The 24,953-nt window shown below is 42.7% G+C and overlaps 1 protein-coding gene and 3 non-coding genes across 5 annotated transcripts in view; all 4 read right to left on the minus strand.

The window, feature by feature from the left end:
* Positions 1-1,039: 1,039 nt before the first annotated feature.
* TRIM28 (tripartite motif containing 28) overlaps positions 1,040-24,953 on the minus strand; it is a 29,980-nt gene continuing 6,066 nt past the window's right edge. Inside the window, exons 2-16 of one of the 2 annotated variants that reach the window (XM_077458201.1) lie at positions 14,982-15,091; positions 13,270-13,402; positions 12,434-12,566; positions 11,756-11,872; positions 10,909-11,023; positions 9,919-10,065; positions 9,725-9,839; positions 8,487-8,612; positions 8,336-8,375; positions 8,023-8,242; positions 7,605-7,891; positions 6,343-6,445; positions 5,485-5,559; positions 3,829-3,963; positions 1,040-3,410 (exon numbers count right to left, since the gene is read on the minus strand). In XM_077458201.1, the coding sequence (XP_077314327.1) occupies positions 3,198-3,410; positions 3,829-3,963; positions 5,485-5,559; positions 6,343-6,445; positions 7,605-7,891; positions 8,023-8,242; positions 8,336-8,375; positions 8,487-8,612; positions 9,725-9,839; positions 9,919-10,065; positions 10,909-11,023; positions 11,756-11,872; positions 12,434-12,566; positions 13,270-13,402; positions 14,982-15,091 (2,069 nt within the window). In that variant the 3' untranslated portion in view covers positions 1,040-3,197. Of the gene's footprint in view, positions 3,411-3,828; positions 3,964-5,484; positions 5,560-6,342; positions 6,446-7,604; positions 7,892-8,022; positions 8,243-8,335; positions 8,376-8,459; positions 8,613-9,724; positions 9,840-9,918; positions 10,066-10,908; positions 11,024-11,755; positions 11,873-12,433; positions 12,567-13,269; positions 13,403-14,981; positions 15,092-24,953 lie in introns of both variants that reach the window. The other variant, XM_077458200.1, reaches the window with a different exon arrangement.
* On the minus strand, positions 5,726-5,859 carry LOC143934721 (small nucleolar RNA SNORA5). Its single transcript, XR_013263359.1, has one exon. It is a non-coding gene; the product is annotated as a small nucleolar RNA SNORA5 (small nucleolar RNA).
* On the minus strand, positions 14,284-14,426 carry LOC143934726 (small nucleolar RNA SNORD94). Its single transcript, XR_013263365.1, has one exon. It is a non-coding gene; the product is annotated as a small nucleolar RNA SNORD94 (small nucleolar RNA).
* Positions 17,840-17,982, minus strand: LOC143934725 (small nucleolar RNA SNORD94). Its single transcript, XR_013263363.1, has one exon. It is a non-coding gene; the product is annotated as a small nucleolar RNA SNORD94 (small nucleolar RNA).

The following is a 24,953-nucleotide window of genomic DNA, read 5'->3' on the forward strand; positions in this document are numbered from 1 at the left end:
GACCAGCGCCTCTGTAGATGCCCCCGCCGTATCCTCACCACTGTAATAAGTGCCTACAAGCGCCTTTTATTGGCATTGACCCGGAAATAGCATGGGGAGGAGGGAAGCAATAGGGAGAAGGGATAGTGTGAGACCCTCTAGTTGACCTTCCAGGGAATGCCCAGCTGCTCCACCCTGCTGAAACAGGTGGAACCATACTTGCCCCTCCTGCAGAGACTGCTGGACACATTCCAGACAGACCCATCACCCGAGCAGTACGGGGTGGCTGCCGGCCATAGCACACAGACAGCAGTAGCCCGGTCATGTGTGCCCCCGAGCATATAGCTCACCGGCACCCCTGGATAGACAGGGCATGTTGTGGCCGACCCAGCACGTAGCTAGGGCCTGCTTACATCTGATGGCCAGGCTGGGGAGATCTACATTATCCAGCAAGCCGTCGAGTGTAGCTTACATGAATCAAAAGGGCAGGGGAAAAAAAATAAATAAAAATAAAGTTTCACAGGATCAATGGTCCCACTGGGAGCCAGGTCCTTCTACACTAGGCAGAAAACAAACAGCTGTTGGATGTGTGATATTGCTGCATTTCATAATAAATCTTAGTTTACATTAATAGGAAAATGGCTAGAAATTTAGTATTTTGCAAGTCTCATCATTTTTCACTCAACTAAATTTCATGCCCATGAATGTGTTTTTTTTTTTTTAAAGTCACTGTATGAAAATCTCTATAGGAAAAAAATAAAAATAAAAAATAAAATAAAAACTGGCGCCATGACATATGGATTACCCATATTAATAAAAGACCTGCTCTAAAAAGAAGAGTAAAACTTTTGCAGTAAGTAAACTGCACTATAAGAAAACCATTTTGCACCAAGTTTGAAATGTTTATTTCACATGAAAGCATTCTAAAATATACAGGCTTAAATTTTGCTAGGAATGGTAAATTTTGTAAAATAAAACTAAAATTAAAGGCCACTTCTGTGGAACAAAAACAAGCATGTTAGCGGATACAATAAACTTTTGAAGTGTTTTATTCAATACAAAAAAAAAAAAATAAAAAAAGAAAGGGAAAAAAAAAAAAGCACAAAGGAAAAAGATGAACTTGTTGTGTTTACTGCTTTTACAAAAATGAACAAAACCAGTTATCGCAGTCAATATCTAGGCAAACAGAACAGCACACTGGCTAATACATTGGCTTTTTTTTATTTAAAGGCTACACAGTAATGAAAGGGGTGTGTCAAGTTTGGATCTTAAACAGTATAGTAACAATACAAGGACACGCACATTCCTTCAAAGGTTACATATTCCCAAAGTGTTCCATTCTAACACCACTGCAATCTTTTGGGAACTGCATTCCTGGAACTGCAACCTTTAGCGGATTTCTGGCCCAAAATTCATTCAAGTTCGTGTTACACTTCATTTGAGCGCACCAAAAAATAAAAATAATTAAAGGAAAAACCTCCATGTTAGCCTGAAAAGCTGATCACATCAGGTCTTTAATTGCAACCTGGCAAATGTCTTAAAAAAAAAAAAAAAATGAAAGACAATATTGAGACAGGAGAGATAAAGGATGAATTAACTGTATTTACAACTTGATTGAAGAAAGTGGGGGGGGGGGGGGGGGGGCTGCTTTAGAAGTCTAGTAGTTTTTCTGAAAATTTCCAACCATGCCACTGGCTTTCACAGTGCTGTAAAATCCTAATACCTGTGAGCGGTTGGGATAACCATAATACATACGATAAAGCAGGAGTGACGTTTCATTGGAATGGCACATTTAATAGTGTAAAGTTTTGTTGAACAAAAAAAAAAAAAAAAAAAAAAAGGTTTCTCCAGTTCTGCTAACCCAAATGTATTTTTTTAATCAAAAGAACCAAATTCAGTTTAAAGCAAACCTGTCACAAAAGAAATGTGAAGTCTGTCTGTTATTCCGACCCTTGCAGACACCAAGTCTAAACCCCCCCCACAAACATTCAGACCAGGGAAAAAAAAAAAAAAAAAAAAAAAAAGGATTTTGGGTCAATGTCTAGCAGCTCTGCTTAACAGCCAGGCAAAAAGCATCTTCAGGAGAGTTGATCAGTGGCAACCTCCATGATTCTTCCTGAAAGGTTTCCTTTAACAACTGCACGCTGGCTGCCCCCAGGCCCTTTTAAGGGGGTTTGCTATGCCGGGAGGCAAGGCTTGTGACTAATGATTGGCTGAAACACGTTTGGAAAGGCTAAAATCGCAAACAGCGATGGGGGAACTTTCAGTGAGCCATCATTCATAGCCAGGAGCGCACGCTCTCGGCACAGCATTGTCGATGCCAACGCACGCAAATATATATGGCCACTCAGCGCCAAGAGGTTAAGGGAAACATGTCATGATTATAGAAACAGTTTGCAGGTCTGGAGAACCCCAACTGAAGTGTCTCATTGACTTGTAACAGGTAACACTAGTACAAGCGCTGTTATCCTGTCAGTGTTGTACCAAATTACATACATGAACAAGGCTATAACAAAACAAAAAAACAAACTTCATATGAAATTATATGCTTTCAGAAATGAAACATTTAAAGGGCAAAATCTTCCATCGTAAGCGGCAGATGGAGTTTTAACAGTACTATGATTGGCGCTTCTATCAATAAAAATGACAGAAGTGGAGCTTAACAGTAATATACAAAACTAAATTTGACCAACTGCAAAGAAACTACAAAAATAACTGGAGAGATCTTTACATTAGAACTTTATAGTAGATGTTTTCCCCGAACTCTCCATCCAAGAAGAAAGCGTTTACAGAGTAACAGCACCTGTCCAGGTGGAACATCTTAAACTGACTAGAGAAATGTGTGCGGCGACCAAATGGTTGTCGTGACTTCAGGGGGATTTTTTTGCATATAGGTGGAACTTCAGGAGGCATTGAACAAAAAAAGATACAGGCGAATGGAAGGAAGAAAAAATAAAAAAAAATAAAAAAAATAATAAAAGGGAAAAGCCCTCCAACAACTACATTTCCCTCTGGAAAACCTCCACTGCCAAAGACATCCACTCACTCATGTTCCAGTGACAACCTATCACTCAGCTATTGAAAAAGGAAATAGGGAAGGACTATAATAAAATCTCCAGTCATTTGCGCAGTTGATACTTCGTATGAAGACACATGCGCATGTCCACTTGGATTAGATGAAAAAAAAAAAAATCGGGTTGGATCTGGGCAGGAAGGACTTATTCTGCATCGCCGCTGTTCCTTACAGACGATACGCTCTCGCTGGTTGTGCTCATGGGGGAACTCCGCTGAGTCGAGCTTTCGTTCTGCTGATCTTCATCCAGGCCTGCTTCGCTTGCGAGGCAAGTAAACTTGCGATCTCCAAAGAGCAGGCTGAGTCTGGCTTCGAAAAACGACTGCAGCTCGATGATTGACTGAACCACCGCTTTGTCCTGTAGGGATATACAAAATTTTCATTACCGCAGGGCAGTGAGGTGTTGCATTTCAGCCACAAGTGAAAACAGTTGCAGGCTTTTAAAGTGGTAGTAAAATTGTGTCTGCCATTTCTACCTACAGGTAAACCTACCTGTAGGCAAAAAAATGATATCAAACTGTGCACACGTAGAGATTAAAAATGGAGCAGCCATTGACATTACTGACGCATGTGCGGGAGTGAAATCACCATGGCTCAGACGGCCGGCATCCACAAACCCAGGTGAAGATGGAAACCCTGTCAGAGTAACACTGGAGGGCTTCGTTTTAAGGCAAGTCTCTAATAACGTGCCAGTACACGATGCATACTAGCACATTATGACTGCCTTTTAACCCAATACACAGGTTTGAATCTTTAAAAACAGAATTAAGGCTAACCTCTGCAAGCTTGCTGATATTTCTGAACATCAACCAGACATCTTTAACAAACTCATCAGGGTTGGTGTAGAAAGGAGCGAGCTTCTGCTGCAGCTTGGCTCGAATAAGTGTTAAGTCGATCAATGGGGCATCATCCTGAAAAAAAAAAAAAAAAAAAAAAAAAAAAAAAACAGCAAGACAGGACATTTAAAAGCAGTAGTAAAATTAAGGGCATAATTTGCTAGTATGCATACTAGACATGCATGAAGACTTGTTATAACTAGAGATGTGTCAGAATTTTGGGCTAAAATGGCGTTAGGCGTTTAGCCGTCAGGAGGAGGAGAAAAAAAAAAAAAAAATATATATATAAATAAATAAAAAAGGCACCAAAAACACGGTGCTTATGGTGTTTTTCATAGGTTGGGGGCAGAGGTGAACTTCCACTGGGCACCACCCACCCCCCAAAAAAAAAACGACATGCCAAATGTGTAATGTCAAGGGGTCACAAGTTCTTTAAGCGGAAGTCACTACCCCTTTAACCACATGCCAACCTGACCACAGCCAAAAGACGGCTACAGCAAGGTCTGCTTATTCTGGCAGGACGTCCTCACAGAATGTTGATCTCATGCGCCCCCCTTGGGGTATGCTCCCGCAAACATCCGTGACCGCTTGATCGCTCCGTCATGACGGAGCGATCACTTGTAAACAAACCCTCCCTCACCGATCTGTACAATGCAAGGGGAGAGATAGTTTTTAGCAGCACTGTGGGCTGGATCTGTTCAATACCTTGACAATACATTTTAACAGGAAAAAAAAAAAAAAAAAAAAAAAAAAAAAGGTTTATTTTTTAACTAAATTCTGTCTATTTATAGCACACAAAAAAAACCAGCGGTGATTAAAGAGGAAGTAAACCCTGATGGGTTTACTTCCTCTTTTTTTCCCTGCAAAGGTAAAGCATAATGGACTACTATGCATCGCATAGTAGCTCATTATGTGTCACTTACCTGACACAGGAGCCAGCGAAGTCGCCGCTGTCACCTGTAGTCCGCCGCATCCATCTTGGTTGTGGCGTCTCTCGCAGCTCCGACGAATGACAGCGGAGAAGCCGCGATGACGTCACTCCCGCGCATGCGCACGGGAGTCGCGTCTCGGAGCTCCGACGCTGCCATTCGCCGGAGCCGCGATGACGTCACTCCCGCGCATGCGCACGGGAGTAGACAAATTTGGCAAATCCATTCTTGGACTTGCCGCATTTAGTGCGCCTGCGCGCCGCTGTCTACGGCGCATGCGCCGTAGACAGCGGTGCCCATTTTCGGGCAAATATCTCCTAAACCATATAGGTTTAGGAGATATTACTTGGACCTACAGGTAAGCCTTAATCTAGGCTTACCTGTAGGTCAAAGTTGTTTGGAAGGGTTTACTTCCATTTTAAATACCACCAAAATCTCTATTTGTATGAAAAAAACAAAAAAAAAAAAAAAAAAACCACAAATGTCATATGGGTACAGTGTTGCATGACTAATTGTCATTCAAAGTGTGAGCACCAAAAGCTAAAAATTGGTCTGGTTAGGAAGGGGGGTTTAAGTGCCCAGTGATCAAAATACAAAATCATACCTATTGCCGCAGTTATGGGTAAATTCAGGAGGTATTGGCCTGCAACAGTAACTATATACTTACCGCTCCAGTTGAGAGTCTGTGAAAAGGCCGGCACGGCTCATGGCAAAATAGTTCCAGCAGTACACGTTCACACTTCTGAAATGACAATTGTGAAAAAAGTGTTCAGAATGCTAGAAATCACACAGGCTGCAAATCACAACTGCTGAACCCAGAAGTTACTTTATTTTTATTTGAGGTTAATAAAGCCCCCCCCCCCCCACACACAAATCTGTCTTTTAGTAATTTCCCTGAGGCACACTGTACATGTCTGCAGCACAATCTTATCCCCATACTCCACCAGACGGAATACGAGGCCCATGAGCTACAGGTTTCTGTAGCAGCCCATTGGCCAGCATCCACCAAGGAGTGGGCGGAGCTGAATTTGACGAGGCTGCACCCCCAGAAGTTACTTTTAAAGAATATAAAGCAGTCTGTATTGCTCGCTATATGTTCAGGGACAAAAAAAAAAAAAAAATTAAAAAACCCACACCATCTTGGGGTCCCGAGACAGATAAAATAATAATTTACCAAATTTTTTAGTGGTTCCCATTAGGGGAAAAAAAAAAAATTCAAGCACCCATCCAATGCTAGGTCTAGCTGAGCCGTTTTATATCAGTCATTTCTCAGTATATGACACAGGGGATATGTCCCCACACCTCCGGAAAATAACGTTTTTAATCGGAGGTGTGGGAACCTTGCAGAAAGATAAAAACGCCATATAGATTGCACTTAATTGCCTCCCACATAGTGCAGTGGCGCTTACTCGTTTACACTGCTATGATTCACTGTGGAGGAATGGCCATGCAGGTTTTCAATTATTTCAAGTGCAAAATAAGGGGACCGCATAAGATTTTGAATTAAAATATACTTCACACAAACCTTCTGATCAGCTGCTGACATGTCAGAGGGATTAGCGTCTGCTGGAACGTCTCCTTGAACAGTCTTTGGAAAATCCTGGCACAGCATACACTTCCACTCGCCACTAGACAACATACATTAGTAAGCTACTGAATGCATTGTATTACTGCATGTACACTTTCCCCATCAAAAAGGTCCTGGAGCAACCTTTCTGGTCATTAGATTGAGAGATTTAGTGAAGAAAAAACATGCGGGGGATGAATAAAAAATAAAAATTGTGTGAACAACTATTCCCGAATTGACCTTTAGCCCCCGTTCACATCGTTAGGGGGGGCGATTTTACTATAAATCAGTGCATGAAGACAGATGTCTTTCAAATCACACGAAAGAAAAATGCGGGTTTGAAATCGTGCGAGTTCAGCTGAAATGAAAGTGTGAACGGGGGGGGGGGTGGGGGTGGGGCGGAGAAGCCAGCCGACTTCCCATTCATTGCCGCCGTCCCCCAAAACAAACAACTTTCAGTTGACAGCAACACCTACTCACAAGCAAGCAGCTTGGGCCCATTTTTCTCTGTATGCCATGTGAATGTAACCACATGACCTCTGAAAGATTCACCATGTACTCTGCTACATTTTTTTTTGGAGCAAAAAGAAAAAAAAAAAAAAAAAAAAAAAAATCCTTGATGAGCACATGATTGTAGACATTAGAACGTTTGTGTAAGCCAAACTATGGGATAGATTTATGGAGTAATTTCTTTTTTTTTTTTTTTTTTATAAAAGTAATGGCGGCAATTAGAAACTTGTAGCAGGACTGCGATATTACAGACAATCGGACACTTTGTGGAAATAAGTGACACCAATACAGTGATCCAGTGCCAAAAAGATGCACCATCACTGTACTAATGACACTGGCTGGGAAGGGGTTAAACTAGTGCACCCAAAGGGTTAACAGGCAGATCTGTTCCAGACTTAGCAGGTATCCAGTGCCCGGCACCCATAGATTGGCTTCTGCCCTGAAACACAGCAGAGGTGGGGCACCCCTTGCATGCGGAAATGCATAATTTCAAGATTCCGCACAGGCAAGCCACCCTGTAGCGGTAGAACTGCCATGGGGTGGTCTTTAAAATGGTTAAATTGTTCCTTACCCACCCATACTTGCACTAAAAAATGCTTTAAAACTGGGAAAAGCTTTAGTTCTCTTCCTTCCAGATTTTCAGAGCTCAGCTACATAGTTTTAGCACAACTGAATAATTTACTTCTAAACAAGTTTTAAAACAACAATACCTTGCTACTTCAACAGCAGGCAGATGGCAGTCTCTGTGGAAGCTGTTTTTACACTGACCACATGTAATCAGTGTCCCATCTTTCTGGCAGACCTTACAGCGAGCGGCAGAGCCAGCGTCTGATAACCCAGTGCTAGCACCTGGAGTGTCTGAAGCAACGCCATCGCTGGCTGCACTTGCTGGGCGAGCTGCAGAAGCACTTTCAGGCAGGCCATCAGGTCGCACTTGAGGTTTTTCCTCATTGGATTCACCTGTTGGGATGCTGATGCCAGTTTCCATTGCCTCTTCCTGCCAAAGAAAACAATTGAAAGTTATATGTCTTTCACATACAAATTGGGGCAACTTCACGAGTACCAAAATTGGTTAACTAAATGCAACAATTGTTGGGCACAGAGACTTACAGGTTATATTTTACTTACCTTTACAATAGGATCTCCACCTGCTGCTGCCGCTGCAGCGGCAGCAGCTGCATTCCCCCTCTCAATTACAATTAGATTATAGTCCTCTGTGGTGTTTCCAGGAAACACTTTAAAAACTGGGGGTTGCGTAGCTGGACTAAGATCAACATCCAAACGCTCCAAGCTGACCCTAGGAACTTTCTTCAGCTGTTCATTATCACCTCCCTCTGAATTACGCCCCCTTTAGAGAAAATATATACATAATTAGGCTTTACAGGACAGCAACCATTGGTCATTTAGGCGTATAATGTATGATCTGATAAAAGAACTTTACCTTTTTTGACCAACAGAATCTAACCCAGAAGATTCGCCCTCTAGAAGAGAAAAACAATGTTAAAAATCTCACACAATACAGCTTACCTGTACCAATGGCGCAAGTCACTGGAAAACGAACACACCTGCAAAGTCATCTTGAATAAAGTTACCTCTCCCTTGACCAGATCTGGACCGGTTCTGTACCATTGGACTGAAGTTAGTAAGGGGCGTCAGCACTTGAGAATTAGAATTATGCGACGATGGCAGCACACCAGTTTTGTCTGATACAATCTTTCCTAAAATAAAAAAAAAGTGCATTTTTTTTATAACCTGCCAAAAATTGGAATCCAACTGGATTACATTTTCAGACTTCTAGGACTAATTCACATGGGCGTAATTAAGTGCATGTCCATGCGAAGGGCTGTGTTTACCCACTTGGAATGCACAGGCGTTTTGTGCAGCCAGTCACATTTAAGTCTACTGCACAGACAGCTTTTACTTCATCATCTGTAGGTGTGTATCCCTGAATGCAAACAGGGAGATTGCAGACACAACCACAGCCATGAGAGTCATTAGGAGCAGCAGCTGCACCCATGTGTGCCAATAGACACAAATAGGAGTGCCTGCACTCAGATGTACGGACAACTGTGCATCATATGCAGCCAAATACAGCCCTTTGCATGAAGGTATGCTTAAGGAAGCATGTGTGAAGGCCATACTCTTCAGATGTTGACTGGCCAGCAGTCACTCTAGTGTACATTGCCAGATCTGGCTGAAGTATTTAGGGGGACTGCAGTGGTGAGCTACATACTGAAGGTTTTTACCTTCATGTAAAGAATGCGTGAAGGTAAAAAACCTTCAGGCTGTACAATTACTTGCAACAAGACATTCCGTTATTGAAAAGATTGTTGCACAAGCTGTTGAAAAGCTATTGCTAGAGCTGATTTTATCAATCGCTCCATTACATCCTCTACCTACATAGCAACCACATCTTGACTCACAATTAAAAGACACCCCCCATAGTAGACTTACAGACCCAACTTCCCATACTAGGTCTTTGGATTCTTTCACCTAGGGAATGGTATCCACTGCAGATGGAAACACTTTGGAGGGCACAAGCCAAAAAGATTGCACAACCCTATAATGTGGGCCATAACATGCACTACACTACCCAAACATAGTAGTGCCAGTAAACCATTTGCCTTTTCCATGAAGAGGATAAATGCTGAAAGCAGGTCTCGACAAATCCCAGGCGCCAGGGCGACTAGAAATTGTGTCCTGGTGTCTGGGTTTTTGTCATCCCATTCCCAGGTGTGCAATTCCTATTGCCCAACACCCCAGACATGGAAATCCTGGTCAGCTGGTTGCCACATTCACAAAAATTATACTTATTGTAGGAAAGCTTTACCAAAGAACTCAGCGTGTTTTGTCCAGGTTTCAGAATCCCACTGAAATCTCAGATCACCTAATGGTTCAACTGGATCTACGGCAACCTTCAGAGAATGGTGCAGCTGAAAGTAGATCTAGAAGAGACAAAATTAATTTGTTAGTGTATGATGGGTCAAGTAGGTACATAGTCCAAAGAAATTAAAATCCACCTACCATTTTTTTGGAAAGCAGCAAAGCTGTGTTATTGCTGCTCTCAAGAGCCCAGGAAGCAAATCTCAGAATGTGTTCTTGCTGTTTCTGTAGCTTAGTCATATTCCAGTGCTGCTTTTCTAGTTTATCCTGATGTCCTTCTGTCACTTTCTAAATACAGAACCAAATTGACAAATTCATGTTAAAAAAAATAAATAAAATTCCACAACTACAACAGTTTGAGATGCTAGGTCTACTATAAAACATAACCCATGGGCACAATAGAGTGAAGCCAGGCACCGTTAGATTTTGCTCATTCAGCCCTGCAGAATGAAATAAATCACTTGGATAAGTGGGGGGGGGGGGGGGGGGGGGTAAGGTTTTATCAGCATGTTGGGGGGGGGGGGGGGGGGGATGGAGTATGAGGAACCAGAGAAGGAAAGATTAAAGCTGATTAAATCTACGCCTATGGGGATGAACTAAGTTTGTCTGCACTGGATTTTGTTATATTGATAGTAATTTGCACTTTTTTCATATGAATTATTGGGTACTATATGCAGCGTCTGTTCTCTTCACTTGTGAATGATATTAAGCATTCTTTTGCACAATATTCTACACAGCATTTGTGAATGGCTTAATCAAGCATCATTTGCACAGCAATTGTTTGCATACTTTGCACAATATTTAGAACTTTATTTTTGTGTCAGTGGACACCTTGCACTTAGCACTTTTTCATCTATATGTACGGATTCAAATATTTGTAGCACAGTGGTTAAATAGGAAATTGATTTGAGCGCACCATTATTAGACAGACATTTAAGATTAAAGTGGAGTTAGACCCAAAAGTGGAATTTCCGCTGGTGGGGGGGGGGGGGGGGGGGGGGGTTCAACATAGCTTTGAAACATACTGAAGCGAAATGGGGGGGGGGGGGGGGGGGGGCGGGGAGGGAAAAAAAAAAAAAAAAAAAAAAAAAAAAATCACACACACCATGACTGTCACATGAGCAGACAAACCTGCATATCGCTAACAAGTAGCTTTCCACGCTTGTTGAGCTCTTTCATGATTTGTAAGATGGCCATTTTCACATCTACCTGTAGCCTTTTCTGCATATCAATCACTTGACGAATCCTGCAAACCAAAAATTTAAGATTAGCCCCCAGATTAATGAGCAAAAAAGTTGGCAAAACCGACTAGCAAAAAGCAACAGAAGGGTATATTGCCATAAGCTAGAGTAAAAAAAGCCGGAAGACGCATCTAGGATTTGGTAGTCTATGTATTGGTGTGTCAGACATCCTTGCCCTAAGTGGCTTGTACTACCCCATTTACTAAAATTTTAATTCTAAAGCCGCGTACACACGGGCGGACTGGATGGCCAACTTAGTCCGTCAGACAATCCGACGGACAGTCCGTCCTACTTTCGAATGAACGGACTTGACCACACACGGATGAACAACCGTCCGTCGAAAGCTTGCGCGATGACGTGTACAGCACGTACGACGGGACTAGAAATAGGAAGTTTAATACACAGCAATGCAACCTTCCGCCGTGTAAATCCTGAGCATGCGCCATACTTAGTCCGTCGAACTAGCCTACTCACGAGCGGACTGTCCGCTGAAACCAAAGTTGGACGGACAATATTACGGAAATTCCGAAATACTTAGTCCGCCGTACTGCACGCTGAAAAAGTCCGCTGAAGCCCACACACGAGCGGACTGTCCGCTGAAATGTGTTTCGACAGACTAAGTTGGCCAGACAGTCCGCCCGTGTGTATGCGGCTTAAGATTTACAGTCTGGTTTATTGGCTACAGGAAAGAAAACAAAGCTATAAAAAGCAGCAACAGATTCTAGAAATATACTTACGAGTTACGAACATCCTTAGTAGATTTCTGAAGGGTAGTATGTTTTTCTCCAAGTCTCTTCACAAGAGCAGACAAGATTTTACGCTGATTCTTGACAGCATCCTCAAAAAATTGATACCTGGAAAGTTTAGACCATTTTCAATTCACTTATAGAATACTATATAACCGTTTGCCAATAATTACCATTGTCAAAAGATATTTTTAAAGTTAAAGAGGAGCTCCAGGGATTTTTTTATTTTTTTTTAAAGTCAGCAGCTCCAAATACTGCAGCTGTTGACTTATTAGGGCACTTATCAGTCCAGGAATCCAGTGGTGTCCTCCCCAAACCAATGCCTCAATCAGGTGCTTGCCATCTTGTCTAAGGTAAACCAGCAGGCAAGCCTTGCAGCTTCACAGTCGGTTGCCTACTGTGCATGGGTGAAGTTCGCTGCACTTTGTGATTGCCCCGGCTTCAGGGGGGGGGGGGGGGGGGAGAGGATGTGAGTTAACTGTAAACAGCAAAGCAGAATGTGTACACAGCTCTGACGGTGCAGGTAATGATGCTGAAAATGGGGCTTATTGTGGGCATTAACTTTATTAAATGTTTTTTAAACCTGTAGGGACAAGTACACATTCTAAAAAGGTCATGCAGGAAGTGCGCTTTTACCAAAATAGATGAAGTACAAAAATGAATGCTTACTGGTGGTCCTTGTGTCCCTGTAGTTGGCAGTCACGGCAGGTCAATGTGTCACAAGTATCACAGAACAGCATGAGAGGCTCCTGCTTATGGACTGGGCAGAATACAGTATGTTCTGTCTCCTTCTGGGATCCACCTAATAGAAGTAGAAAAGTTTTACATACTTGGAAACTCCAGCTTAACACCTCAAAAACTTAAATAAAAGTCAATATTCTACAGTAAAATGGACCATGGTCCAAACCAGAGATCACAGGCTTGTCAGAGCAGCCAAGCCTGTCCAGAGCTACCAATCTACCTGGAATGAGACCAAGGCCATTCGCCTAGGACAGGATGGCAAACCTTGGCACTCCAGATGTTTTGGAACTACATCCCCATGATGCGCAATACTGAAAAGTGCATGAGCATCATAGGAAATGTAGCTCCAAAACATCTGGGGTGCCAAGGTTCACCATAACTGCCCTGGGAGGATATTGGCATTGCAGCAGAAAAAGTCAAGGGACAGCCTTAATATTCCAAGATGGTAAGACATGCTACTTTAATAAAAACTCAAACCCTGTTGAGACACTAAATAGACCAAAAACGTTTGCAGCGTTTCCTTTTAGGTCTCCTGCGCCACCCCCCCCCCCCCGAAAGCAGCATTTGTTCAGAATGAGTCATAACACTATGAATCTTTGACGCTAGACAATGTGCAAAAGAATGAGGAGGCATTACTTACAACACAAAGGTGTTGCTGGGGGTAAAATTCTAAGGTTTTGGAAGAAAAACTACATCTGGTTACCCAAATCCTTCTCATGATGCTTACGAAAATAAAAATAAAAAATTTAACGGAAACTTGTTACCTTTGACTTTGACAGTATGATCCTTGGTATACTTGACTCGCTGATGGGCTTCCACACAAGTCTCGCACAGCCATTCAGTGCACTCCACACAGTAACTATTAGCTATGGCATTGTCCTCACAGCTGGTGCACCTCTGCATTACAAAAAATTAAATATTAAAATCTCAAACTTAAACAAAAGGATGTGAAGTGTTAAAGGGGTTGTAAACCCTCTTAAAACCTGTCATACTTGCCTCCACTGTGCAGTTTTTTTGCACGGGGGGGGGGGGCGCGACCCACCTATTCTGGGGTCCCCCGGTGGTGCTGGTAGCTCCTCCCCGCAACGGGTGTCCACATCGGAGAAGCTCTCTCCTTGGTGGACAGCTGTGCGGGCTCTCTCCCGAGTCCTTTGTGTATTCACACAGAAAGAGGGACTCCATGTCCCCCATGTCATTGGATTTGATTGACAGCAGCGGGAGCCAAAGGCTGCACTGCTATCAACCTATGCAATCAAGAGCCAAGACAACGAGCCGAGAGGGTGAGCACCTTTTCCGTGTGGGAAATATGGGTGATTAAAAAAAAAAAAAAAGAAGAAAAAAAAAAAAAAGAGGTTGTGTTCGGCTGGTCGGTGACAGAAGTTTTCACCTTAACGCAAAAAAAAAAAAAAAAAAAAAATTATAAGGGTTTTACAACCCCTTTGAATATAGTCAAACTGCTCGGAACTTTTAAAGTGGTATTAAAAGCAAAATCTAAAAATTCTCATTTCAAAAGTTTGCCTATTAAGCCAATATTTCCCCAAAGAAACTTGAAGTACTAACAGTGCATGGTTTAAGAAACAAGAAAATTAGCAGGCTCTGTCAAGTATAATCATATGCACTTCCAACTGCAAATCAAAGCAGCAGAGTACTACTGAGATGTGAAAAAAAGTTTGTGAATTAGAACTAAAAAAACGTATTTTATTTTACAGGAGTAAGTAGGAAATTAAAGCAGAGTTCAGAAGAATGAAATGGCTGCAGAGGCCGTGGATAGTAAAGATGTGGCTCAGTCGGGCGACAGTCTCATGCAGACCAGTTCCAAGCAGCCAACTACACGCTGACAAATCTCAGAAACGTCACAATCTGCATTCGGCTCCCATGATACAGCCGAGGTCTGTACCCCTGCGCGGCTCATCATTGCCACTTTAAAGAAAACGTCAAACGACTAGAAAAAGGTTTTTGAATCTAAGCTGCCAATACTAAGAATCTGCTACTACAAAGACCAGAAAAAATAAAATAAATAAAAAACAAACCACATAAATTTTGCATCTAGAGACCTGAATGTGATGGACAGTATGACAGAGGCAAGGCAGAGCCAAGCTGTCTCAGGAACAGTGTTCGGCTGGTCAGTGACAGAAGTTTTTTTTACCTTAATGCGAAAAACACAAGGGTTTAGAACCCTTTTAAATAAAGTCAAAATTGATGGGAACTTTTAAAGTGGTATTAAAAGCAAAATCTAAAATGTTATAGCTTACCAATCATTAGATGTGGTGGCTATATTGGTTTTTGATGAGGGTTATAACCCTCCCTTGCTCCATTCACAAAAAAATATATATCTATATACCTATAGTTCTACAGCCAGGAATGCAGTCCTGACAGCTACACATTGTTCTTACTGTCCATTTATCTAGGAGGATGGATTATATTGCCCGCACAAGTTGCTACTTTTTAATCACATTTTAAAAAAAAATTGTCTTACGTGAATAGTCTCTGCTGCTTGACCGGATGCTGAATCCTCTCTAAGGAAGTAGTTTTCAACTAGGTCCCTCTGTAAGCACTGATTCTTACACACTGGACAATTAACCACAGCTGGGGGAGAAAAACAAAAACAAAAACCCACATTAAGCAAACACCAGAATTTAGCACAGAACATCTTATGTACATTATTATTAACACATGCTCAAGTTCCAATAACTTTCAAAATACTAAAAAGGTGTTAACATAATTCAGCTGTAACATTCTCCTTCAGTTTTACCAACAGCTATAGTGTGCAAAGACATGTGCAACACCTGAAGGTATGAGCCCACGACTCAGGATCTATGAATACTTTGTCTGTGCCTTGTACAATTTTGACAAGTATAAAGCCACGTCCACACGACACATTAAACAAAAAAAAAAAAAAAAACCATGCTGCATTTTTCTGCACCGCAAATCAGTGCACATAGACGCACAGGGAAAGAAAATAGGAAGCGATCTCACAGGACAAATTCAGATAGCAAAATGCATAGATACATAGAAAGAGAAAAAAAATAAAAAATAAAAAGGTGTGTAGACAGTTTCTAGCGTGAATGGGCTTTGTGGGCACCGTTATCGGTCCAAAACATTGGAAGCACAATTACAGGTATTTCTGTACTTAACTTTAAGGACCTAAAACATGTGGAAATTTGCATATATTAAATGCACTAAGCTTTTTTTCCTGCCTTAGCATATAATGTTAAGAGGTTGCGATTGGGTTTAGAGCTACTTTAGATGGCCTGGTATGCGGCATACATTTCAGGGTGGACACTAATCTGATTTTTTTTTTTAAATCATAACAATTTACTTTTCTCCTTTATCCCATTGTTTTGCAAATCAATGTACACTACAAACTGATTGAATCCATTTTGATAATGCTGCTTTACTAACCCAACAGTTTATTCTAAATAGGAAACCTTCATTTAGTTTGCAAATATTAACCCTTTCATGACTAAGCCTATTTTTGGCATTTACAAGTTAAAATCCATATTTTTTGCTAGAAAGTTACTTGGAACCCCCAAACAAAGATTTTTTTTAATAATACATATATATGTGTGTATCAGAGACTCTTGAGAATAAGACGGCGATTGTTGCAATATTTTAAACGCAACTTTTTGGGAAAAGGGACACTTTCATGAATTAAAGAGCACCTGTCACTTCAGATACATCATGGCAGCGCCCGTTAGCGGGCATCCACTCACCTGCTGCCGCCATGTCCTTCAACTTGTGTCACTGCCGCATCACCAGCCGTCCCATTAAAGTAAATGGGACTGTCGGTGAGTCCACAGCGGGTCAGAGGAGGAGCCACTGCGGGGGACTGATGACAGCTGCTCTTTAACCACTTGCCGCCCGCCCTATAGGCAATTGACGGCTGCAAAGTGGTTTCATAATCCTGACCGGACGTCATATGACGTGATCAGGATTATGAGCCGCTGCGCGCGGCGATCGTTGTTGCGGGGTGTCAGTCTGACACCCGGCAACTACGATCTCGGTAAAGAGTCTCCGATCGGCTGCTTCTCTGACAGGGGGGGGGGGGGGTCTGTGCTGATCGATTATCAGCACAGCCCCCCCGAGGATGCCCACACTGGACCACCAGGGAAAAGGTAATCCTCCCTAGACCACCAGGGATGCCAGTCAGCACAATGGGTGCCAATCAGTGCCCACAATGGGCATCACTGATTGGCATGCATTACTATAGTATAACACCCGTGCCGCCTATCAGTGCCCATCCGTGCTGCCCACCCGTGCCAATTTGTGCCACCTATCAGTGTCCGTCCGTGTCGCCCATCAGTGCCGCCTATCAGTGCCACTTCATTGGTGCCCATCAGTGCAGCCCCATCAGTGCCCATCAGTGAAGGAGAAAACGTACTTATTTACAAAGTTTTGAAACTGAAACAAAAAAAAAAAATTCTCAAAATTGTCGGTATTTTTTTTATTTGTAGCGCAAAAAATAAAAATCGTAGAGGTGATCAAATACCACCAAAAGAAAGCTCTATTTGTGGGAAAAAAATGATAAAAATTTCATTTGGGTACAGTGTAGCATGACCGCGCAATTGTCATTCAAAGTGCGACAGCGCTGAAAGCTCAAAATTGGTCTGGGCAGGAAGGTGTTTAAGTGCCCAGTATTGAAGTGGTTAAAAAGGATTTAAATCAAGCCATTTTACTCCACCTTGATGCCATTACAAATCTACAACAGTTCTGAGCTTACACATAAAAGACTGCATAATATTCAGCTACTTTCACACTGAGGCGTTGGTGGTAAAGCGACACTATTTGGCCACTGGCGCTTTTAACCCCTGCTATCGGCCAAAAAGGGTTAAAACCGCCTGCAAAGCGCCGCTGTCCCATTGATTTCAATGGGCAGGGGGCGGTGTATAAAAGCGCTGTAAAGATGCTGCTTGCAGGACTTTACCATCCTGCAAGCACACCGCTCCAGCGTGGAAGCACTCTGGCTTTCACACTGGAGACAGGAGAGGCTCTTTACAGCGGGCTATGCATGCACCATATTTTTGCGCTGTAGCACCTCAGGGTTAAAGTAGCCTTCATCTCAAAAGCTCGCCTAGTAACTAAGCCAATATTTTCCCAAAGAAACTTGAAGTACTAACAGCTCATGGTTAAATAAGAAACAAGTAAATTAGCAGGTTCTGACAAGTATAAACAATCATATGTTCTCCCCTCTGCAAAGTGTGCACTACCGAGATCTGAAAAAAAAAAGTTTGTGAATTGGAACTAAAACTTCCTTATTTTACAGCAATAAGAGGAAATTAAAAGCAGAAAGTCCAGAAGAATGAAATGGCTGCAGAGGCCGTGTATAGTAAAGATGTGGCTCAGTCGGGCGACAGTCTCATGCAGACCAGTTCCGAGCAGCCAACTACACGCTGACAAATCTCAGAAACATCACAATCTGCATTCGGCTCCCATGATACAGCCGAGGTCCGTACCCCTGCGCGGATCATCATTGCCACCTTAAAGAAAAGTCTAATAGAAAAAAGACAAGGACAAAGATTTGTAAAGCTACACTGCCAATAAGAACCTGCAAAATAAAAAAAATAAAAAAAAACACACAAATTTTGCACCTAGAGACTTGAATGTGATGGACATTGACAGAGGCAAGCTTTCTCAGGAATGGTTGAGGTTTTGCAACAATTTTAGTTGATCATTATCCGAATGCCCCTTTCACACAGGCCGTCCGATTGGCTTTTTTTTTTTTTTTTTTTTAAAGGCGGACCCGACTGGCCCTTGCACACTCCCCTATGGAGCAGGGGGGACGTCAGCCGGCAAAGTGTCCACTGCACATCCACCACTATCTGATCCGGTCCACAAAATCCAGACGGGCGGTGGTACCGTTTTCTGGCAGATTGGTTGAAAAACAAAACCAGCGGTCTGTTTGCCCTCCTCTCCCCCCCCCCCCCCCCCACAGAGGAGAGCGGGACTGGATCTCCACTCTGCCCAGTGAGCGAAGACCTGTCATCCACCTGCCTAGCGGGGGATCAGCAGAGCGATCCTCTGAGCAAGCCGAGTCCACCACACAGAGGCACCCGTGTGAAAGGGGCCTAAACCTACTTGGCATTCAGTTTTCACTGAAGGCAAGCCGGGTTTATGCATCTCCCCCCCCCCCCCCCCCCATCATACAGCCAATGTGAATAGTACAAAAAGTGCTGGGCCTTCTAGGTCATCATGGGACACTGGTGTGGCTTTGAAATTGTGCTATAGTACTACTTTAGCACGATTTCAAAGCTGCAGATCAGTGCAATTTGCACTGCCGATCTCACTGCATCGAGACTTCATTTAACAGAAAACTACACAAATCACATTGAGATTGGGGGGGGGGGGGGGGGGGGGGTGCAAGAACCTTTCAAAATTGCTGTGACATGAACAGTTCCATTGTCAACAATGGTTATCCATTCACTTCTGGGCTTTCAACTTTCCATTGAATACACAGGTCGGGTTTGGAAATCGATTTTTGTCTATACAAATCATAATTTTGTGAAATTGATATCATACTGCATTTTTCTGAGTGTTTGATTTTTGTCTCCAATTTTAGTGATTATAGACATAAAGACTGATATCAATTCTCCTGAAGAAGCCCTATTCTGTATGGCGAAACATGTAGAGACTAATCAGCTTTGCAAACATCTTCGTGTGCCTTGCAACTTATTCTTTAAAAAAAAAAAAAAAAAAAAAATTATGAATACATAGAATATTCCAATAAAAATATATACTTTTTTTATATTTTGACTTGTCCTTGTGCTTTGAAAGTCCCACCAAAACGTTCTAGATATTCTATCAAGGGATGTGGCGCTATAAATGGTTTCAATATTTCAGCTTTTATATTCAAATTTTCTGTCAACAATGGTGGGGGACTTGCCATGCGTTTTGGAACTGTTAAATTGAATAGCTTATTGCACCAGTGTGAACCAGGGCTTAGGGAGCAAACAGGGGGCTGTGTGGGTATGTTATGGGAGTGCAATTGAAGACCAATTGAGCTCTTGGCATTAGTAAAACCTGCAACAAGCCTCTAACTGAACAATGGCTGTGAAACAAGTCACACTTAATGCAAGCTATAATACATCTTTCACCAATGTCCAGATTTTAGCAACTTCCTGCCTGTAGGACGTCATATCACACCTAGGACTTGAAGTGGAGATAACAGGAGGATGACTGCAGCTACAGGTATCTTGGAAATCTTCCTGCGATTCTCTACAATGTAAAATCCATCCTAGTGGCCGATTAGCCACTGGATTGTCTTTAAAAGCAGGAGGGTGTGCATCCTCTCCCACCGGCACTTCTAGGGAGCCTGTGACGCGATCTTGCGGTGCTACCATAGAGCTGGCCATGGACCAGATGGTCTCCAACCATCTCTATGACCTTGGGAGGCTGGAAGAGATGTCACTTCCAGCTCTGGCACTGCTATTTTTTCCCTGGAAAGCAGCGACCAATTCCCTCCCGTCTCATGCTGGCCAGGATAGAGTAGAGCTTTGGGGTCTTATAGACCCCAAATGTCTCTATAAAGAGGACCTGTCATGCCTTATTTCTACCATTAGCAAAGTTTACATTTCATGTGATGGAAATATTAAAAAAATAAAAATAAATGTAAAACATCCCATTATGCTCACGCTCAGAAGTTATTGCATATGTAGGTCACATCCACACACAGTTGTGCTCACAAGTTTACATACCCTGACAGAATTTATAATTTGACCATTTTTCAGAGAATAGGAATGAGACAAACTTTTCACTCATAGTTAGTGTATGGCTGAAGCCAAACTGTTTACTCATTAAAACCTAATGGCAACAAAACAACCCTGAACAAAAGTTTACATACCCTGGTGATTTTGGCCTGATACATGCACACAAGTTGCCACAAAGGGGTTTGAATGGCTATTAAAGGTCACCATCCACATCTGTGATCTGTTTGCAACCAGTGTATGTGTATGGTCAATGAGTTTCTGGACCCCTGACAGACCCTTGCATCTTCCATGCAGTGCTGCACTGACGTTTCTGGATTCCGAGCCATGGGAAAAGCAAAGGAATTGTCAAAAGGATCTGCAGGAAAAAGGTAGTTGAACTGTATAAAACAGGAAAGGGATCTAAAATGATATCCAAGAAATTGAGAATGCCAGTGTGAGTGTTCAAACTCTAATCAATAAGTGGAAAACGAGGCGTTCTAATGAAACCAAGCCATGGTCAGGTAGACCAACTAAAATTTCACCCACAACTGCCAGGAAAATAGCTCTGGATGCAAAGAAAAAACCCACACAAACAACTTCAGGTGAAATACAGGACTCTCTGAAAACATGTGGTGTGGCTGTTTCAAGATGCACAATAAGGAGGCAGTTGAAGAAAGATGGGCTGCATGGTTGAAGCGCCAGAAAAAAAAAACATAACTACACAAATGCCACAAAGTATCCCACTTACAAAGCAGCACAGAGACAGGCCCCAAACCTTCTGGCACAAAGTCATTTGGAGTGATGAGGCCAAAATTGAGCTTTTTGGCCACAACCATAAACACTACATTTGGAGAGGAGTCAACATGGCCTATGATGAAAGTTACACCATTCCTGTGAAACACGGAGGTGGAGCATTGATGTTTTGGGGGATGTGTGTGAGCTACAAAGGCACAGGAAATTTGGTCAAAATTGATGGCAAGATGAATGCAATATGTTATCAAAGAATACTGGAGGAACATTTGCATTCATCAGCCAGGAAGCTGCTCATGGGACATACTTGGACATTCCAACATGACAATGGTCCAAAACACAAGGCTAAGTTGACCTGTCATTGGCTACAGCAGAATAAAGTGAAGGTTCTGGAGTGACCATCTCAGTCTCCTGACCTCCATATAATTGAGCCCCTCTGGGGAGATCTCAAACATGCAGTTCATGCGAGACAGCCCAAGAATTTACAGGAATTGGAGGCTTTTTTTGCCAAGAGGAATGGGCAGCTTTACCATCTGAGAAGATAAAGAGCCTCATCCACAAATACCACAAGAGACTTCAAGATGTCATTGATGTTAAAGGGGGGCAATACATGGTATTAACGGTAAACCTTTGACCAGGGTTATTTGGGTAGTTTTTGTTGTCATTATGATTTAAAAAGCAAACCCAGTTGATTGATAATAAATGGCTTCAGACAAACACTAACCATGAGTGAAAGAAAAGTTTGTGTTATAATTCATATTCTCTGAAAAATGGCCAAGAAATCAAATTCTGCCAGGGTATGCAAACTTCTGAACATAACTATGTAAACTGTATGCACCACATGTGAGGTATTGCCGCAAGTGAACATTAAAGCAAGATAATCTGTAACTCTAAACTGGTAACCTGTAAAAAACGTTAAAGCATTGCCTAGAGAGGTTTTTAAAGAGGAAGTAAACCCTGATGGGTTTACTTCCCCTTTCATTCCCTGCAAAGGTAAAGCATAATGGACTACTATGCATCGCATAGTAGCCCATTATGTGTCACTTACCTGACACAGGAGCCAGCGAAGTCACCGCTGTCCCCTGTAGTCCGGAGCTTCCATCTTCTCGGCGGGTCTCGCTGCTCCGGCGCCCCCAAACCTCTTCTAGCACATGCAGCAGGTTTGAGGACACCAAAGTACATAGTACCACAGTACGATGCAGGGTGATCTGATAAAGTAATGCTTGCACTACTTTTTCCATGTTGCAGTACGTTCGGCAGCCCATTGCAATAAATGGACCGTCAATACAGGGACTGCAGTCCATTGTGAACCGACCCTTATAGGACTACATGGTGACTTCCCTTTATAAACTGCTGCCGTTAGTCACGCAGGTACTGTCTGGGGTAGGACCACTGCACAAATTTACAGCTCCTCTAGTGAGGACAACACAAGTCAGTCAAGTCAGTGAAGCACATCTTTCTGGTTTTCCCTTGCAGGATGCAGCAACAGTTCTACAGCATACACAAATTATACCGATAGGCTGTCATGTACAATAGCTCCAGTTTCTAAATCTCACAGGATGCACATGGTGCAGGTGTGGATTGTTTTACTAAAACCACTTACCCTTTGTGTTATGCTTAGATATAATAGAGGGGCTGCCAGTGACAATTTGTAACATTTTATTGTCCAATAGTGGTAGAGGGGGGGGGGGGGGGGGACTGAGCAGAGCTGCAGATGACAGAGGCATTTAAACTGACCACAGTGATTGGGACTCAGCAGCCATGATTAATGTGGTCAGTACACGGGGGGGGGGGGGGGGGCTCATGTACACTACTGCTGGTAAATGGATGTTTTAGGAGAAGTTGGGCATTTTTTTTACAACTGCTCCTGAACTCCCACCAGGGCAGCCTCATCAGCGCAGTTCAATGAAGGAGAAAAATGACCTGTTTGCAAAATGTTATAACAAACTATTAAACATGATTTTTTTTTGCATCTTTTTTTGTTTGTTTAGCAAAAAAATAAAACTCCCAGCTGTAATTAAATACCACCAAAAGAAAGCTCTATTTGTGGGGAAAAAAAAAAAAAAATGATAAAAATGTCATTTGGGTACGGTGTTGTATGGCCGCGCAATTGTCATTCAAAGTGGGTCAGCACTGAAAGCTGGTCTGGGCAGCAGGGGGGTTTAAGTGCCCAGTAAGCAAGTGGTCAATCTTCAACACCACTCATGGGGCATTGGGGGTTCAGTTTTGTAGTTTCTCCATTTGGCCACTTTCACATGAGCCAATGAAAGTTTTTTTTTTTGCATATGTCATTCGGGTATATAGGAGGCAGCACTCAGCATTCTGGATTTACAGCGCTTGAACTCAGGCATCTTGTGTGCACGTTGCCTTGACCAAGAGACAGCCACAAAAGATTCCTATAGGTGTGGATCAAGCCTCAGATTTTAAAGCTAGCTATACACGATATACACTTTATGCATGCTGGGTATTGAGCCGCAATTTGTGCAATTCCGCCATTACTTGTGTGGGCAGAGCGCACATCAGCCAGCCTGTAAAACACTATGAGCAACCTGGATGGTGCACCGAGTGCTACCAACGTTAAGCACGGAAGGCGCCCAGGGAAAAATATCCAAAAAGTAATCGCTTGTTTTTTTGGGGTATTTGTCCCAGGTCACATACAGGTCATAGCCTGAAGTGGTCCATACAAATGGCACAAAACTCCATATTGTCATGCACGGGGCTAAGCCAGACACCCAGCATGCACAAGGCCTTAAAGCGGCACTTCCTTACACCTCAGGTTGGTGGTTTCACCCCACCCTTTGGGTACCACCATTATGGTGCATGTGTGCCAACAGGCTCTAACCAGCCTTTGGATCTTGGCAGAGCCCCGGGGCCTGACTGATCACATCAATCAGTCATTGTGTTCATCCCAATCCTGACCAATAAACTTTCACACTGTGCATTACAATCACTGACCAAGTGTTTATGGATTAGGGATTAACAGTATAATAGTTTACAGATTAATAATTGGGATGAACATTGGACAACAGTTTATTGATCAGTGATTGGGATGAACACAATATTACAGTTTATTGATCAGGATGAACACAGTAAAATTATTGATCAGTGTTTGAGGCGAAAATAGTTGTGTTTATCCCAACACTGATCAATAAACTAATCACACAATGTTCATACCAACCACTAAAAACTACAATGAGATTCTCCTCTCCCCCCCCCCCCCCCCCCAATCAATCTATGACTGTTTCTCAACTCCAGTCCTCAAGGCGCCCCAACAGGACATGTTTTCAGGCCCTCCTTTACTTTGCACAGCAGATTTGATCAGTTTCACTGCCTTAGTAATTACCACAGCCGTTTCATCAGAGGGAAATCCTGAAAACATGATGTGTTGGGGCACCTTGAGGACTGGAGTTCATAAACACTGATCTATGACACTGCATTTCAAACACCCATCAATAATCACCATCCATCTCGATCACCCATCAAGCTATCGCACTGTCCATCCCAATCACTCAATCCATTAGAGAATGTTTATCCAATTCCAGAGCCCCTCGGCCCATTTGCACACAACTTCTCACCTAGAGGTGATTACGGCAGGAAGCGCTGCTATGCAGTGAGAACAAAAAGACTTAGAAAAAATAAATAAAAAAATATCACACTGGTAAGAAAGGGTAAGGGGGAGGAGGAAGGGAGGCCCAACATTCACCTTTAGGGTGAAGGTCCACTCACCATGCAACCTGATTGCACAATCGCATTCAGCTCTACTATTAGGCAAAGCAGAATTTAAACCATATATTCTGCAGCTTACCAAATAGATGTGGTGACTGCATTAGTTTACTGTCATTAGGCTTTTTCCCGGTCTTCACCTGATGATCTGACCAGTAACACCTCCTGTATTAGAGCGCCCCCCCCCCCTGGGGGAAGGCAAACAGGGGACACATCAGCATTGTCAGTCTGGGGAGAGGAGGGTGTTATTGTACTATCAGATTTAATTACAGATTGAAAACCAACTCCAGCTC

This window comes from Lithobates pipiens, unplaced genomic scaffold, assembly GCF_037356315.1.
Source record: "Lithobates pipiens isolate NorthernLeopardFrog02 unplaced genomic scaffold, aLitPip1_a1.2 Scaffold_27, whole genome shotgun sequence".
Taxonomy (NCBI): domain Eukaryota; kingdom Metazoa; phylum Chordata; class Amphibia; order Anura; family Ranidae; genus Lithobates; species Lithobates pipiens.